A 14,375-nucleotide genomic window follows, 5' to 3' on the forward strand; every position below is an offset into this window, starting at 1 on the left:
GCGCCGATCCGAGCCGATCGCCGCTGGTGAGACTCGAGAAACAGTCGAAAAACGAGCTCTCCCGGCAATAAATGGGTATGAAATTACACGTAATTGCCCGTGCCTCCTTCCACCAGCTCTATATTGCCGTTGTCACGCGATCGAAATTACTCCCCCTAACAAAGCACTTTTACCTGCGGCGTTCCAGAACGCCGCGACGCTGTTACCTCTATCTGGAGACCGCTTTAATTCCACCGTTCCTTTCAATGCGAACATTTTCTCCCTATTAATAGTTCGTCCTCCACTTGTTATTTACATTTCCTTCTCGATTATGTACGCACGTTCTATTATCTCGTAGCGCCAGTCAAAAAAGGTATATTCTTACTCTTCTGAATAATATATGTACTATGATTAACGTCATACGAGTGTTATTTACCATGTTAGTGGATAATACACATATATTTATGTATCGATTTATATGCATTACTTTTCTAGATTGTGGGTGTTTATGTACTTAGGGGCAATTCAGTGGCACAAGGATGCACATAATACGCAAAAATATCCACAGTACGATACTCGTTATGACATTTAAGAGACCAAGCAAATCTCTACGAAAATTTCATATTTGCAGCTTTGCTAATAAAAATTTGTGAAAACACTCACTGTTTACTTATTCGTTGCTTCTACCCTTTTTACTTTCCAAATATTCCAAGTTATTGAATCCTTCTTCAAATACAATCTGGATCGTATTTTATTAATTTTTCACGTGAAATTCCGTTCGAAACTAGACAATCGTTCGTAACGTATTTTTAATCAACAGAAACATCTTTTACCATTGCGTTCGATAATTTTCAAGGATTCTTGATTCCTTCTTTCGTGACGAGAAGAATCAAATACAATATTTGGCAGGAACGGTTTTCTTTTCCTTTTTTTTTTTTTTTTTTTGTCAATTATTCGATTTTACTTTGCTGCTACTCCATCATACGTTTTGTTTCCATTTTTATAATTTCTCTTAAAAAAGAAATGTTAATGACCTATACCAAACAGAATCTCGATAGTCTTCTTCAGAATCGTCGAGTGCCCCTTTCTACCAGCTTCAATGGTGTTGTACCATTTTGAAGTACCGATGCTTCGGATTGAGTTCGTGCAGCTGCTTATCAAGAGATCTCCTCGCAGTGAAAGTCCAGGGTTCACCTTCGATTTTGCTGTGCCTTTGAAGAACGCCGACTGTCACTGCAGGGATAAATGCAATCTTCGAGTAAGCAAAACACGATGATTGGTTCTTAATTGATCGCGCGTTACAGGCGTGTAATTCGAATTGAAGTATCCTGTACTCGACGAATAATCTTTTAGACGTGTTTAAGTCACAACTATCCATTGATCGTGAGTCGAAAATTGGCCAACGTGGGAATACGGAGAAGCGTACTCTATTCCTTCTATGATCTGCAAATTTAGATGGTAGAAGGATCAACTGTGATCAAATCTCCTTCTAAAGTAATGAGACCGTATTTATAGGAACTTTTCTAGATCACATTTTTAAGAATCAAAACGTTTGCCTCCAAAGCAGACCTCTTGGGAGGTGACAGAAATCATTGTCAATAATTATATATTGTTCTTATTTACTTTTTTCTTATCAAAGTTACCGTTTTAACTTCTACAGCAAACGATCCATTCGTTACAATTCTCCATTACTTCTGGAATAAATGACATGCATGTGCATGCATATTTTTAAGATTATATCACGAAACGTGATCTTCTTATCGTATCGATTAATAAAATCTATATTCCTTTTTCTAGTCAATCGTTCACTCGCGAAATCTACTTTTCCCACATATCCCATTACATTTGATAATGACCTCGAAGTCAACAAGTTATGCATTAAGTTCAACGTTGCAAGAAAATTACCAAAGGTATCTCGGAGATCAATCTCGAAGCAAGTAACAGAGTCGAGGCTACAGTCGATCGTTTTGGGTCGTGTCTCGCACGCCGGGATCTCCCACAAAGACATCCGATTAATTGTCCTGATTCGTAGCAACGACATACTTTAATTACGCGGAGAGATTCGTGGAGGCCGCGCGTGATTAATTGGAAGCGTGCTCTCGAGCAGTTAGCTCGGTGCTGGCCGGAAAATCAGAAAGGATAATTGTGCGAATTACCAACGAATTGATGCAATTACAGTGCGGAGGTTCTCGGCGGCATTATCGTGGCGTTAAGGAAAGTTATTCGTTCGCCCCGCGGCTCATTATGCAGCGAAGAATTAATGAAATTTGAAAGTGCATTAATCTTCTGCCGCGCGTACAAGGTAAGATTGATTGCGGCACACTTAACGCTTCTCCCGCGTCCGTTTTCTTTTTTTTTTTTCTCCCCCTTGTCCATTTTTATTCCTTCTCTTACCCTTCTTCTCTCCCCTACGCTTTAATTCACCTATCAAACCGCTTTATCTCGACAACGTGTCACTTCGAATTATATCCTTACGAGAAAAACTTATCGAACAAGCCTAACTAGACTGTAATTTTGTATATTAACGGAACAGTGTGTTCTCGAATTCATTAACACCGCCAGAGCAAAAGTGTATATTCGATGATCTCGATGAAAAAGAGAAGGTAGGAACGAAAGCGACACGGAATGATTAATCTCTGGTCTCTAACTGAAAATATTAACGATCGTTTCGTATGCGTCCGGAGGATTGATCTCGCTCGTCGCACCAGAGATTCGTTTCATTAAACGCACGACCGGGAGGAAATTAAAACGGGCGACAGGCGACGCAAAATGTCGCGTTATATGAAAATGCGAGCAAAAACGAAGCTCGCTTAATGTCCTTCCGCTGTGCTTTTTTTGTCGCGAATGATTGTATCATACAGCACGTTTGTGCAAAAGATAATCGCGATACTCGCTGAGGAAAAAGATGGACAAATTATAACATGTATTCTCAGCATCGTGAAAGAATACAATTTGAAATTAAGGTAAATATTACTAAAATACGTCTGATAGTGGCACTCCATTTATCCATTTATTAGAACGAGATTTTTAGGCAGCGTCTGATTAAATGAACTTCTGTCGACTGAATTTACGTATGTAAACTAGCGATCATGGATTATTATTTTAACGAGGAATTAAGTAAGTACTAGAACGGACAATTAGCAAACTCCTTTTACATCGCCGGTTGATTAGATAAATGACACAACTAAAAAGAGTAAATTTTTCGGAAAATAGAAAAATAAGTTTAAAATGGAAAATTAGAAGTAGAAAATTATTTCTACACGACCGAACTATATTTAACGACGAACAAGTTTCCATTCCAAACTCAAGCAATAATTCTTAACTTTTAAAAATCTGCAATATTTCTTACTCTATGAATTGTTTACCCCTAATGAATCGAAGTAAATTATTAAGTTCTACTAGTATATCATTTACTAGTGAAACATATCTTGGTAAATCACAGATTTCTTATCCAAATGTCTACTAAAATTAGAACGTGTCGCATGGAAACCGAGCATTTTCCATTTTCAAAAACATTCCGAATCCGCTGAATGACTGTACGCGCGTAGAAACCCTCTCGTCGAGGATATAACAGATCTGTTTTAAAGCTGTGAAAGTAGCCGTGCCGGTAATAGTGGCGGTACACGAAGAAGAGGAAGAAGAAAACGAAGTCGACGAAGAAAGAGAAGAAGAAGAAGAAGAAGAAGCAGATGAGGTAGAAGGAAGAAGAATGACGAAAAAGAGGCTGAAGAAGAAAGTAGATGGGGCAGGCGCGATCCATTAGTAGACACGTCAATTCAGCTCTTAAGAAGCGACTGACTTAAAGCCGCTTCCATCTATCTCTTTTTTTCGGTCATTCTCTATCCTCGTTCCGCTTCCATCCCTCTGTCGTACTTATTAGCAGAGGCTGATCTTGTCTTTTACCTCTTTTTTTCTTTCTCGCATACAGTATCATAATTAATGATAATTCGATTAGCGGAACAAGACTCTGGCTAAGCAGCCTCCGTTCTTTCTACCCGTTTGTCTTCTTTTTCCTTCTTTTGTCTTTAATTCTTCCTATCGTCCTCCCACGCCTTCCTCGTATTGCTTCTCCTTTCGATCTTCTCGTCATGAGAATCGTCTTCCCGAATCGTTCAGCAGCGTGAAACCGAAAATGACTCGATTATTATTAACTTTTATGGAAGAAATTACCTACAGTTGTACACATTCTTCTGCAACTCTTATCGTTTACATTAGGAATTCTTCGCGGTATTTCATACATATTCACACGGTGACTAAATTTTCACCAAAATGGGATAACGTTACGTAAAAATAAAGTTCCATTCTTATTTATTAGACTTTCTCCACGTTTCTTTCATACTGTCATTAATACATACATCCATCATTCGAACGTTCAATCGATTATCCTCCATAAAGATGTCTTGCAATCTCGAATTCGATACTCTTCGATTCAGCTTCAATTTCGAATTCGACGACGTTCCATCCTTTGCCAGTCTCTCCTCGCGCCGATCGAACTTAACATACGATCAAATAAAGATAAATCGAGTGCTACTTAGTTGCTACCAAACGCCAGCGACTGACGGACAACTCGAAGCGATCTCGCTATCGGGGCGCATTAATCGGTGCAAAAAGGGACTACGGGCAGGGGGCCAAAAACGCGAGCCAAATAAATCAGAGAGTCATTCCACGATGACTTTCTTTCTTCCCGTGGTCCTTCGAGGATCGATCTGTCCGATCACCTACAGGGAGAGCCTGTTACAACGAACCGATCTACGCTGCGTCGGTGACAAACGACAAGTACATTATGTAAAAGCGTTTCGGTTATCGATTACGGTAATCCATTCGCGACCAATGAGATTACACAAAGCTCAGCGATGCAACAAACTGAATATCGAATCGCAAACCGGAAGTCGAATAAAACCATGCTCAAGCCTGCCATTGCGTTCTGTCGATCGTTACTAATCGATGTTTTACTAATTCTATGTTTCTAACGTTAAAAGATATCTCAAGTTAAGTTAAACATTGTTATTAGTATGCATGTAATTTCTTGTTGCAATTTTATATTAAAGTATGAAAAATATTCTACGTTCTCTAACATGAAACCAAAATTAAAATGTAAATATTCGAGGATCGCAGGTTTAATTCCGCTGGATTTTCGTGCCGTACCGTGTATCATCGATTGATACTCTTTCTCTCTCTTGCTCTTTGAGCCGGTAATTTTTTCGTTAACGGTGGCTTTCGATGACGCAGTGGGGGTAAAAAAGGAACACACCAGTGCCTGTACGAAATTGTTTTGTCGATTTTGACCCTTCCAGGCGAGAGTGTTGCGTCGATAGCTTTCGAACCGCGTGCAGCCGATACAGAGTGACATTATAAAGGACAGTCGGTGGCTAGAGCGTTTTCGCGACGACAATCGACGACGGTCAAGAAGGACGACCGTTCGTTCTCGAAATTGGAATTATCGGATATACGTTCCGACTGGCCGATACAGCCGACCCGGACGTAATTAGCCGCGTGCACCAGTAGCATACCGCTACCACCAGCAACCAGATCCTAGCGATACTAACGATTTTTCAATTATAAGCTAACGTTGCCCGTTCCATCCACCGCGAACCTCGTTCACTTCCGAATTCGCGAAAGAATCGAGAAGGGTGATCCGTACGATGTTAATTTCAAAGGTTATTGTGCATCAGTGGTCGAATACAGTAGAATCGTACCTGTGAAAGGGAACGAAGCTAATAAAATTCGACAAACTAGAGTATGTAATTATATCGGTGCGTTATAAAAGAATAAAAAGTACAATTATGATAATAATATTTTTATCAAATATTAATTTATTAAAATGACAATTATATTTTTTACGTGTTTAGAAGTGTTTATTCGTTTAGGTTAATGGAACAAAAATTCCATTTTTTGCTATTTTCGAAGACACTGTAATTTTTCGAGATAGACCTATTGCATTGTGCCTTGATGCTTTTGTCATCGTCAATTATTTTAATATTTTTCTATCATCCTCGTAGAATTCTTCTTTCAAAAATATAAAATAATGCAAAAGGAATTGCGTTCATACGTAATGCTGATAATAATCGAACACTCCTAGCTTTCTACAACTTCTGTAATGCGTTAAATAAAATCTACAGGATACGTTTCGATCAGTGAATAATTGTACCATAGCTGGTAAGATTAATACTTGTATATTAGACAGCAACAAAATATTTATGTAACCGATTAATCTCTTCTTATTTTTACGTAAAAGCATTAAGAATTCCGAACAAGATTAACGTGATAGGATTTGTATCGAATGGTGAATCAAATTTGTTGAATATATTTTGACTGAAGCTGACGCAGTGCGTTAGAGTAGGTATTCTGTTTGAGAAGTTCTCAATAATATTATCGGATTCAGATGTAAAATCGCGCAGACGTTAAATGATCGAACGATCTCGTAATTCCAAAGAAATCTTGTTCGAAAATGTAATTATATAGGTCGATTGGACGTAACAAGATGTAAGAGGCAATTAAATGTAATAAACAATCTCGATCTAAAACAATTATATTTCCCGTTTCCTAACCTCGATGAAACTAGTTGATCCCATTAACGCATTACGATCATTAATGTTACGAGGAACGTAATGCGCATTAAGGTTTTTCAAGAGAAAATTATAGCGAACGTCGTCGCAATTTGCCTAACTAAGCAGTATCATTAACTAGGCTGATCGGAAGAATATTGTCACGCACGCGGAACGGCAATTTATTTGTTACGCTAATCATGACAGGCGTATCGAAGCAACTAGTGTATCGTACCTTAATTGCACTAAATAATTTCTGCCAAAGAAATTAAAAAGATGATAATAATATATAGTAAAATAACATTTCGTACCCTCAATTTTCATTTAATAGTTTCCCAACCATCTTCGTATTATTTGATCAATTCATTTCGAAATCCTATACCGGCAGAAAATATCACGAGATGTTACTAAAAACGAAGATACTTCGCTAGATGCTTGCTCGTTGACGTACGATTAAATCAAATTCTCGAATCGAGTGCAGGCTAACCGTGAAACCAGTAATTGGATGAAATGATTGATCGAAGCTGCTTTATTAGTAAGTCTCCAAGGGTAACTTGAGCCGTTTTGGGATTTGGGATCCAGCGTACTAGATCCGAGATATTCAGGCAACGAGAGAAACGCTCGAGACCCGGTGATTCGTGAGTATACCAATCCGACGGGTGGAACGTGCCACGTTTGTATTAATTATATCTCGTCAAGCAGTTAACTTATAGCAATTTTAATACGCGATATGTTAACGATGTATTCGATGTATCGAAAGTTTTGGTACGCATATATTTCGGTGTTCGTTTGAAGAGGTTATTTCGTTAGTTAGAGGTAAATTGACAATGAATCTTTCCTTATAACGTACAGTACAGTTTTAATTAAGGTAGTTTTAAAACTTGGATTATAGTTTTAAGAACGATACCAAAAATTTCGAAATTTAAATTTAAATCGCATTCGAGTCTAAAATTAAAAATTCAAAGTCAGTTAAATGGAGACCGATTACATCCCTTGATTAAATTCTCCAATTTCTGTTTCGTGAGATTTTCCAAAATTCATTGCAAAATATTCCGAGAAAAGCGCATCAAAGTGTAACCAAACGACAGGTGTTAATTTCATCGTTTTTCCTCTTAACTGAAATAAATTAGGCATCAAGACGAAACGTAACAACGAACGTTACCTGTGTTTTCTTGTGCGTCGCGAGCGTTATCCTCCATTTCCTGATGAGTCCTTTTGTTGTTCGCCAGTCCAAGGATCGCATCGATGCTGTGCCTAGGTGTACTGCTTGCTGGTTTCGGTAGGACGATGTCCTGGCTGTTCTGAGATGCGGTATCGACGAGCTGCTGCGAGTCCATCGTGGAAAATCCAAAGTACGATCCTGGATCAGACTAGCGTTCGATTTGCTCGTCGTTTCGGAGGAAAGAATCTCGATGGCGAACCTTTGTAAACACACTACTGCTTGATCGAGACACGAAATGATTCTCCAGAACACGTGAATTCAATTTCAAAATACATCTTGTGAAAGGTTACTCCATCGCGCGATTGTCTTATTTCTTTTTATTGCAAGATGTCCTTGGATACACTTGGATTCCTAACTTGCTATTGGAACATCACCTTAACTATTCTCATGCACAAAGCTCGACGAATAAAGTTTGTCTACTTATTCAGTGGATTATAATATCTACACGGAGATACACACGATTCTGACAACAGTACCATTGATCGGGGACACATCTCATGATTGATCCTTGTCGCACCACAACACTAACTTAAGTTTCATATGATATCTACTTCCCAGTTTCTTTGTCACTCTACGATGAGCAATATTTCTCTTCTTACTCTATCGGACGATCGAATCCAACTATGTCAGTAATAGAATTCCCATGAACGTTATTTACGCAAGGTACCTCTAACCATACTTGTGACATCGATAGATTCTTTCTGTCTCCCGTATATCTTCGACAAACTCGGTCCAATAAAATCCAATCTAACCGCTCCAAATTCTTCCCATCCTATCAACTGTCCGGATCATCGAGTAAAATTCGAAGCTGGCCAAACGAGAGATTCCAGCAACGTCCATGCAGCGTGTTGGATGACTCGTGGAGGCAGCGGCGGCGGGCTAAAGGTGAAATAAAATTGTCGCCCCGGCTAAAGTCGAAGTTGTTGAGCGTGCGTCGTGCCAACGAGGACTAGTCGGTTGGTCGAACAGCGGGGTGGCCTTTGTTGTAGCTGCACACAACTACTCGCACCAAGACGCTCGCTGGAAAGAGGTGGTCCAGGAGTTGGCGTTCGAGGCGTGGCTTGGCTCGGCGAATCCGCTTCTCTGTTCGTGTAATTTTGAGCCAATCGGGCCTTGGATCCGAGAACATGGCGAGACAGTGGTGCTCAAACGCCACTGCAAACCGCTTCACCCTCTCCCTTACGGTGTCTAGGTGGGGATAATTCGCAGGGGTAGAAGAGGTGGACTCGAATCGGGCTTCTGTGACACCGTACATCCACCGATTCAACCGTCTTGTACGTGTACACGGCTGGTTCGAGTGTGTGCCGACTCGAGGGATGGATACACGGAGCGGTTGAGCGTGCACACGCGCGACACAGTGGGGTGGCTCGCGTAAACGGACGCAACGCGCACACCTTCACGTGCACACGTACATGTGCACACGCGAAACCGGTGTGGCTTGATTCTTGCGGCGGATTCTGGCATCCCCTGTAATTGCCAGAAATGAGGTAAAGCTTACCGCTTACGCCAAACCTCCTACGCTTCTGGATGCTTGAAGCGTTCGGGCCGACTTGGCGCGCGCGCTACCTGACCGTGTTACGCGCGCATTACGCGTGCACCAGACGCCACGATTTTTGCCAAGACGCCCAGTTAAGCCGTTTAACTCTTCTCTGCCTCGCCGACCGAAGGACCGCGACCACTAGAGGGACGATAACGCTTGGACGCAGTAATTACTTCGTTTCGATCCTATTCTGCCTCCGTTCTTGGATAATATCGTTGTTCCTTCGCCATAGAGTTAGACAGCTTTTTCATTAACAGACAATGCTTCTCGAGCAAAAATTGATTCTCAACGATTCTCTCATTCCTTGTCTCTTAGTTACAACCAGTACGATAAACAGGGATTAAAGATTTTTCGAGTAACATTTCATGCACCGCCTTTCGCAAAGATTGATAAATTTGGCACACGCAAGTTTTATACCATTTCTGTTTCACGGTCGCTGCAAGGCTGCACAATAATTGTACGGCCAGTGTAAATATTGCACATATGAGAACGTTTATGTATGTCAGTCTTTCTCGATCCTTAAAAACGTAAAATAAGTTAAACTTTATTGGTTTCTGTACGAAACAAGGGAAAATTTAAAAGAAAAAGAGGAGATTTCCTTAGAAGAGAAGATTTCTTTTCACCGAATTTTCGGAATTAGCTTCGTGACAAAGGGACAAGGTTTCGTGGTCGATTATTTTCGGTCGTTTAGGACAACGCGTAGATTGTTTCTCTTTTTCATCGTTCGCGCACCGAAAACCGACGCGCACAAAACAAATCCCCGTTTCCCATTCCGCATTCGATTCCGCGTATCGTCGTTACCATTTGGCGTTTTAGCCCAGGGGGAAGTGTACGCCCACAAAACCGCGGCACAAAAGATATCCGCCTGTAGCGAAACAGTAGCTGCTCAAAATCGATCCGTCGAAAATCGAGGCAAATTATACGTTTCACGTCGATTCACGGCCCTTCCGTTATAGAAAATCCCGCCCCTCCAACCCTCTGGTCCACGCGTCCCGATTATAATTGTCCTGCGAAATAATGCGTCAACGTTTCACATCATGGACATCTAAACGTTCTATGTTACAAATAATTGGACTTCGAAATGAATCGATACGCGGCCAGTATCGTTTACGACTCTAATTTTGGGGTGAAACGTGAAATTTACGTGCGGTTTCTATGATTTCTGATGAAAGATACGTACATGCGGATGGTTAATGATACGTGCGTTCGAAATTCATAGTTGGGTTCACACATGATACAAATTTGATACCAATTTATGGACAAAATGAAATTCATAAAACAAGAAGTTATTAAATTGATTTCCTTTTTCGTTCGCTACTGCTGCGCATTGTGAGGTTCAATCGCGCGAGAGAATAGGAAGAGATATGATTTATGAAAACGTAATTAGAAAAATAATAATAGATCGATTTTTAATGTTCCACAAAAATTAATCTATTAACAAGGAAAAACCTATTTATTGGATATAATAGCTTCTTTATCGATCTCTTGTTCTTCCGTTGCCGTTTCATTTACGACAGAATAAGATGATATTTACATGCATAAAGATTAAAATTAATCCAACTGAAATTAATTTTCCTTTATTGATTTCCAATTACGTTATTACAGAACTCTGTAGTCAAGAGATGATCCGATTAACAGCTTAATATATAGAGATATATATATATTTATATATATATATATATATATATATATATATATAGATATCAATACATACAATAATATATAGATACAATATAACAACAATCAAATAACACAATTATAAAATAGAATTCTACAAACCATTCAAATCATTTCAAAATTTCGTTCAACCCCATTCATCGCTCTTTTGTATAAAAACATCGTGACATTGTGAAATAGATATTTAATAACGTACACGAATAATCGACATATGCAATGGATATATACGTAAATCTATATCGATCCTCTCGAGATCTTTTGTACGTGGTTCCCACGTGCCCGTATGTTGTCGTGTATGGCGTTTACGCGCATTAACAAGCGAAGCCGTTTTCCACGCCGGCAATCTCGGTCACGAATCTAGCTAAACCCGGCACGAGGAAGAGGAAAGTGCTTTTAGGTTCTGTAGAAATCAGATCACAAGTTGCATTTAACCGGATCCCACTTACCGCGATAAATATCTGCCCGAGGGAGCCGGGCTACGTTACGAGATCGACGCGCTTATTTCGTGGCTGGCCCGGTTCGAGCTGCAGCACTTAGCTCCAGTTTTAGCTAATTTCCTGAACGTTGATCCTCGAGCAGAACGCTCAAGGGATCCCAAACGCCGTTCCTCCAAAAGATTACTCTCGCTGTTCGGAAAAACTCAGGTAGCCTCCCTGATGGTTAAACGTTTTAACCTGTTTGACGTATTGGCAGCAGCTGATACCGATCCCAACTTTGGCAGATAAGCGAGAACCCTCTCTAATTCGGCTAATTTTCAGGCATTTTACCAAGGAAGAAAAAATACGAGCCTGCTTTTGTGGAAACTTTTTTTTTTCGATTGTTTTAGCAAATGGTAATTTCGATTCTTCGTATACGATAAGATTAACGTAAAGATGAGAATGATTTTCTTCCAAAATGTGTGAACAAACAGTTCGTATATTTGAAGATCATATAACCGGAATTTATCTTACTTGTAACTTCTAGTTACTGCTAATCCGAATAATCCATTTACTTCAAAGGAACGGTATAAACAATAGCAGATTTTAAGAAACATTAAAAAAAAAAAACTCCTGTAACATCATTGTTTTTCAGTTTTGGAATTGGATGAATATGGCGCCTAAGTGATTGGTCAAGCTCTAACCAAAATTTGTTTTAGTAAAGTTGTCACAGCAGAAATTTTGAAGCTACAAGTTGCTCGCTTGAAAATCACAAGTAAAAACACCACGAATAATTCACCACATTACTCAAGCTCTCGATTGCAATCTCCCACAATGTCTTACTATTTTCACTCTTCTTTCAAGTAAAAGAATTTCGTACACTATCCAAAACGCTGTACAAAGTGTCCCATTGAGTCTCCAATAAAGGGAACAAAATCGAATCTCTACGAAATTGGCTAGAAATCCCGTGCATGAAAAACCTTCCTGAATGAAACTCTTCATTGTAGAACATCTTAAAGATCGTCGATCAGGATCGATCGGCGGTTGACAATGGCGCGTGACCACCGTCGCCGAAAAGAGCAACCGTGTATTCGATAGACCAAGGAGGACTGTTTGCAAATCGGGACGCGAGCCTTCGGAACGCAAGTATAATAAAGAAAAACTAAGCCGGTCTATTCACGGGGATGTGAATCCTATAGCCAAGCAGCTGCGTGGTGGTCCTCGATGACCGAGATAAGTCTAATTTCGTTGTGCCGGCCATTGAGACCGTTTGCACGACGCTGGGATCCGCTCCAATTTTCCACGGGCGGATTTTCTAGGGCTTCAGTAACTCGCTTGTTGCAACGACGATCATGAGGTGCGAAATAGAGAAGCAAAGAGGCGAGATGAAAGGAATCCAAAAGCGATCGTAGGCTGGTTGCGGAGACATGTTTTCCGTGCTTGAATCGGCCAAAGAATAGCTTGTTTGGTTTACAGTAGCCACGGGTGGCGACGCTCGAGAGGTTTTGTGAATGTTAGCCGGATTTTGCGACAGGTTTGGGGAAAACTCTCAGCGGGTAGTCGAAGCAACGAAAGAAAGATCTTTGGGTTTCGAATGCTTAATCCGTCGTGCGCCACTGTGAGTTTTGGAGTAATCTGGAAAATTCGGCGGCGCAAAGGAAAAGAGTGTCGAATGTGGAAGTGTAACGAGGAGTTCTAATAATTTGTTCCATCGTAATCATTTATTTTGATAATTTAGGAGAGATTGATGACGGTGCGAAAACAATATGATAATCTATTTTTTTCTTTTTTTCATGGAAGATAGAGTTTGCTAGGTAAAAACTCGATGGACACTGTTCGGTTATTTTCCAGATTGATCGTCGAGGCAAGGAAAATCGTCGCGTTGCGGCGAACGCCACGAATTTAGGTTTCATTTTTGACTTTTTCGGCGGTTTCAATTCGCTCGTTCGACCAGCTCCCAGTGGCGTAGTCCGCGACTAACGCGACCTACGCCAGATTAAAAGAGCGACATTTTTTAGGGATGGCGAGGGGCGGAGGTCGGAGAATTTGGATAGAAATCGAGTTAGAAAAGATTACGGGCATGTACGTGCTATGTGCGCACCGCATATACCACAATGCGCATTTTGAACAATGCCGAAAAGTGTTGGTACATTGGTTTTTAATTCGCGTTCCGCGCCGATAGCCGGCGGTTCGTCGTCTGCAAGAATTCCACCGTGGTAGAAAACGCAATTTCATTCGCAATTTCTTTCGACAATGCGCGACAATCGCGCAATAATCGCTGCTGTGGGAAAAAAACGCCATCGATGTTTTACCAGTCACGTTCCGGCCGGTGGAAAAAGCCATCGTCGGTCGAAACAGTCCCGTTTATTTACGCTCGTAATATCGGCTAGTAAAGACCAAACTACCTCAGGGACGTGTAGCATCGCGGTGAAAAGCTGGTCGATCGGCAAAGAGTGTCTCCAGCCCATGGAACTCTCCTTGCATTTGGGGCAAACGAAATTTCGAAATCACCAAGTGAGAAACGATCGACGAGGCGCGGCCTGGAGTCTCGCGTGAATTCACCGTACGGTTTGAGAACCACTGAGACTGCATATCCAGAGAGCAAATTACCTTTGCAGCCCACAGGACAAAATCGTTCGTCACTGTCTCGCTCACATTAGCGGGAGTACGTTCGCCCCGTTTCACCTCGTTCAGTCATTCTTCCTCTTTCTCCATTTCCCTGCTCGCTCGCTCTCTCTCTCTCTCTCTCTCTCTCTCTCTCTCTCTCTCTCTCTCTCTCTCTCTCTCTCTCTCTCTCTCTCTCTCTCTCTCTCTCTCTCTCTCTCTCTCTCTCTCTCTCTCTCTCTCTCTCTCTCTCTCTCTCTCTCTCTCTCTCTCTTAATTAACTGTGTATACACTGCAGTCAACTCCTACCGTTGTCTTGCTCCCGCCAATTGGAGCTCGAGCCGAGTTCTCCTGCTCCACACGCCGGCGACGACGACGACACACGCCACGGG

The 14,375-nt window shown here is 41.0% G+C and overlaps 1 protein-coding gene across 1 annotated transcript in view; it reads right to left on the minus strand.

The window, feature by feature from the left end:
- Window positions 1-8,734, minus strand: part of LOC100741334 (retinal homeobox protein Rx1-like) — a 45,739-nt gene extending 37,005 nt beyond the window's left edge. The window contains exon 1 of the mRNA XM_003487613.3: window positions 7,687-8,734. Coding sequence (XP_003487661.1) covers window positions 7,687-7,861 — 175 coding nt within the window. The 5' untranslated portion in view covers window positions 7,862-8,734. The remainder of the gene's footprint in view (window positions 1-7,686) is intronic.
- Window positions 8,735-14,375: the final 5,641 nt, after the last annotated feature.

Source organism: Bombus impatiens, unplaced genomic scaffold (assembly GCF_000188095.3).
Source record: "Bombus impatiens unplaced genomic scaffold, BIMP_2.2 scf_0171, whole genome shotgun sequence".
In the NCBI taxonomy this organism is placed as follows: Eukaryota; Metazoa; Arthropoda; class Insecta; order Hymenoptera; family Apidae; genus Bombus; species Bombus impatiens.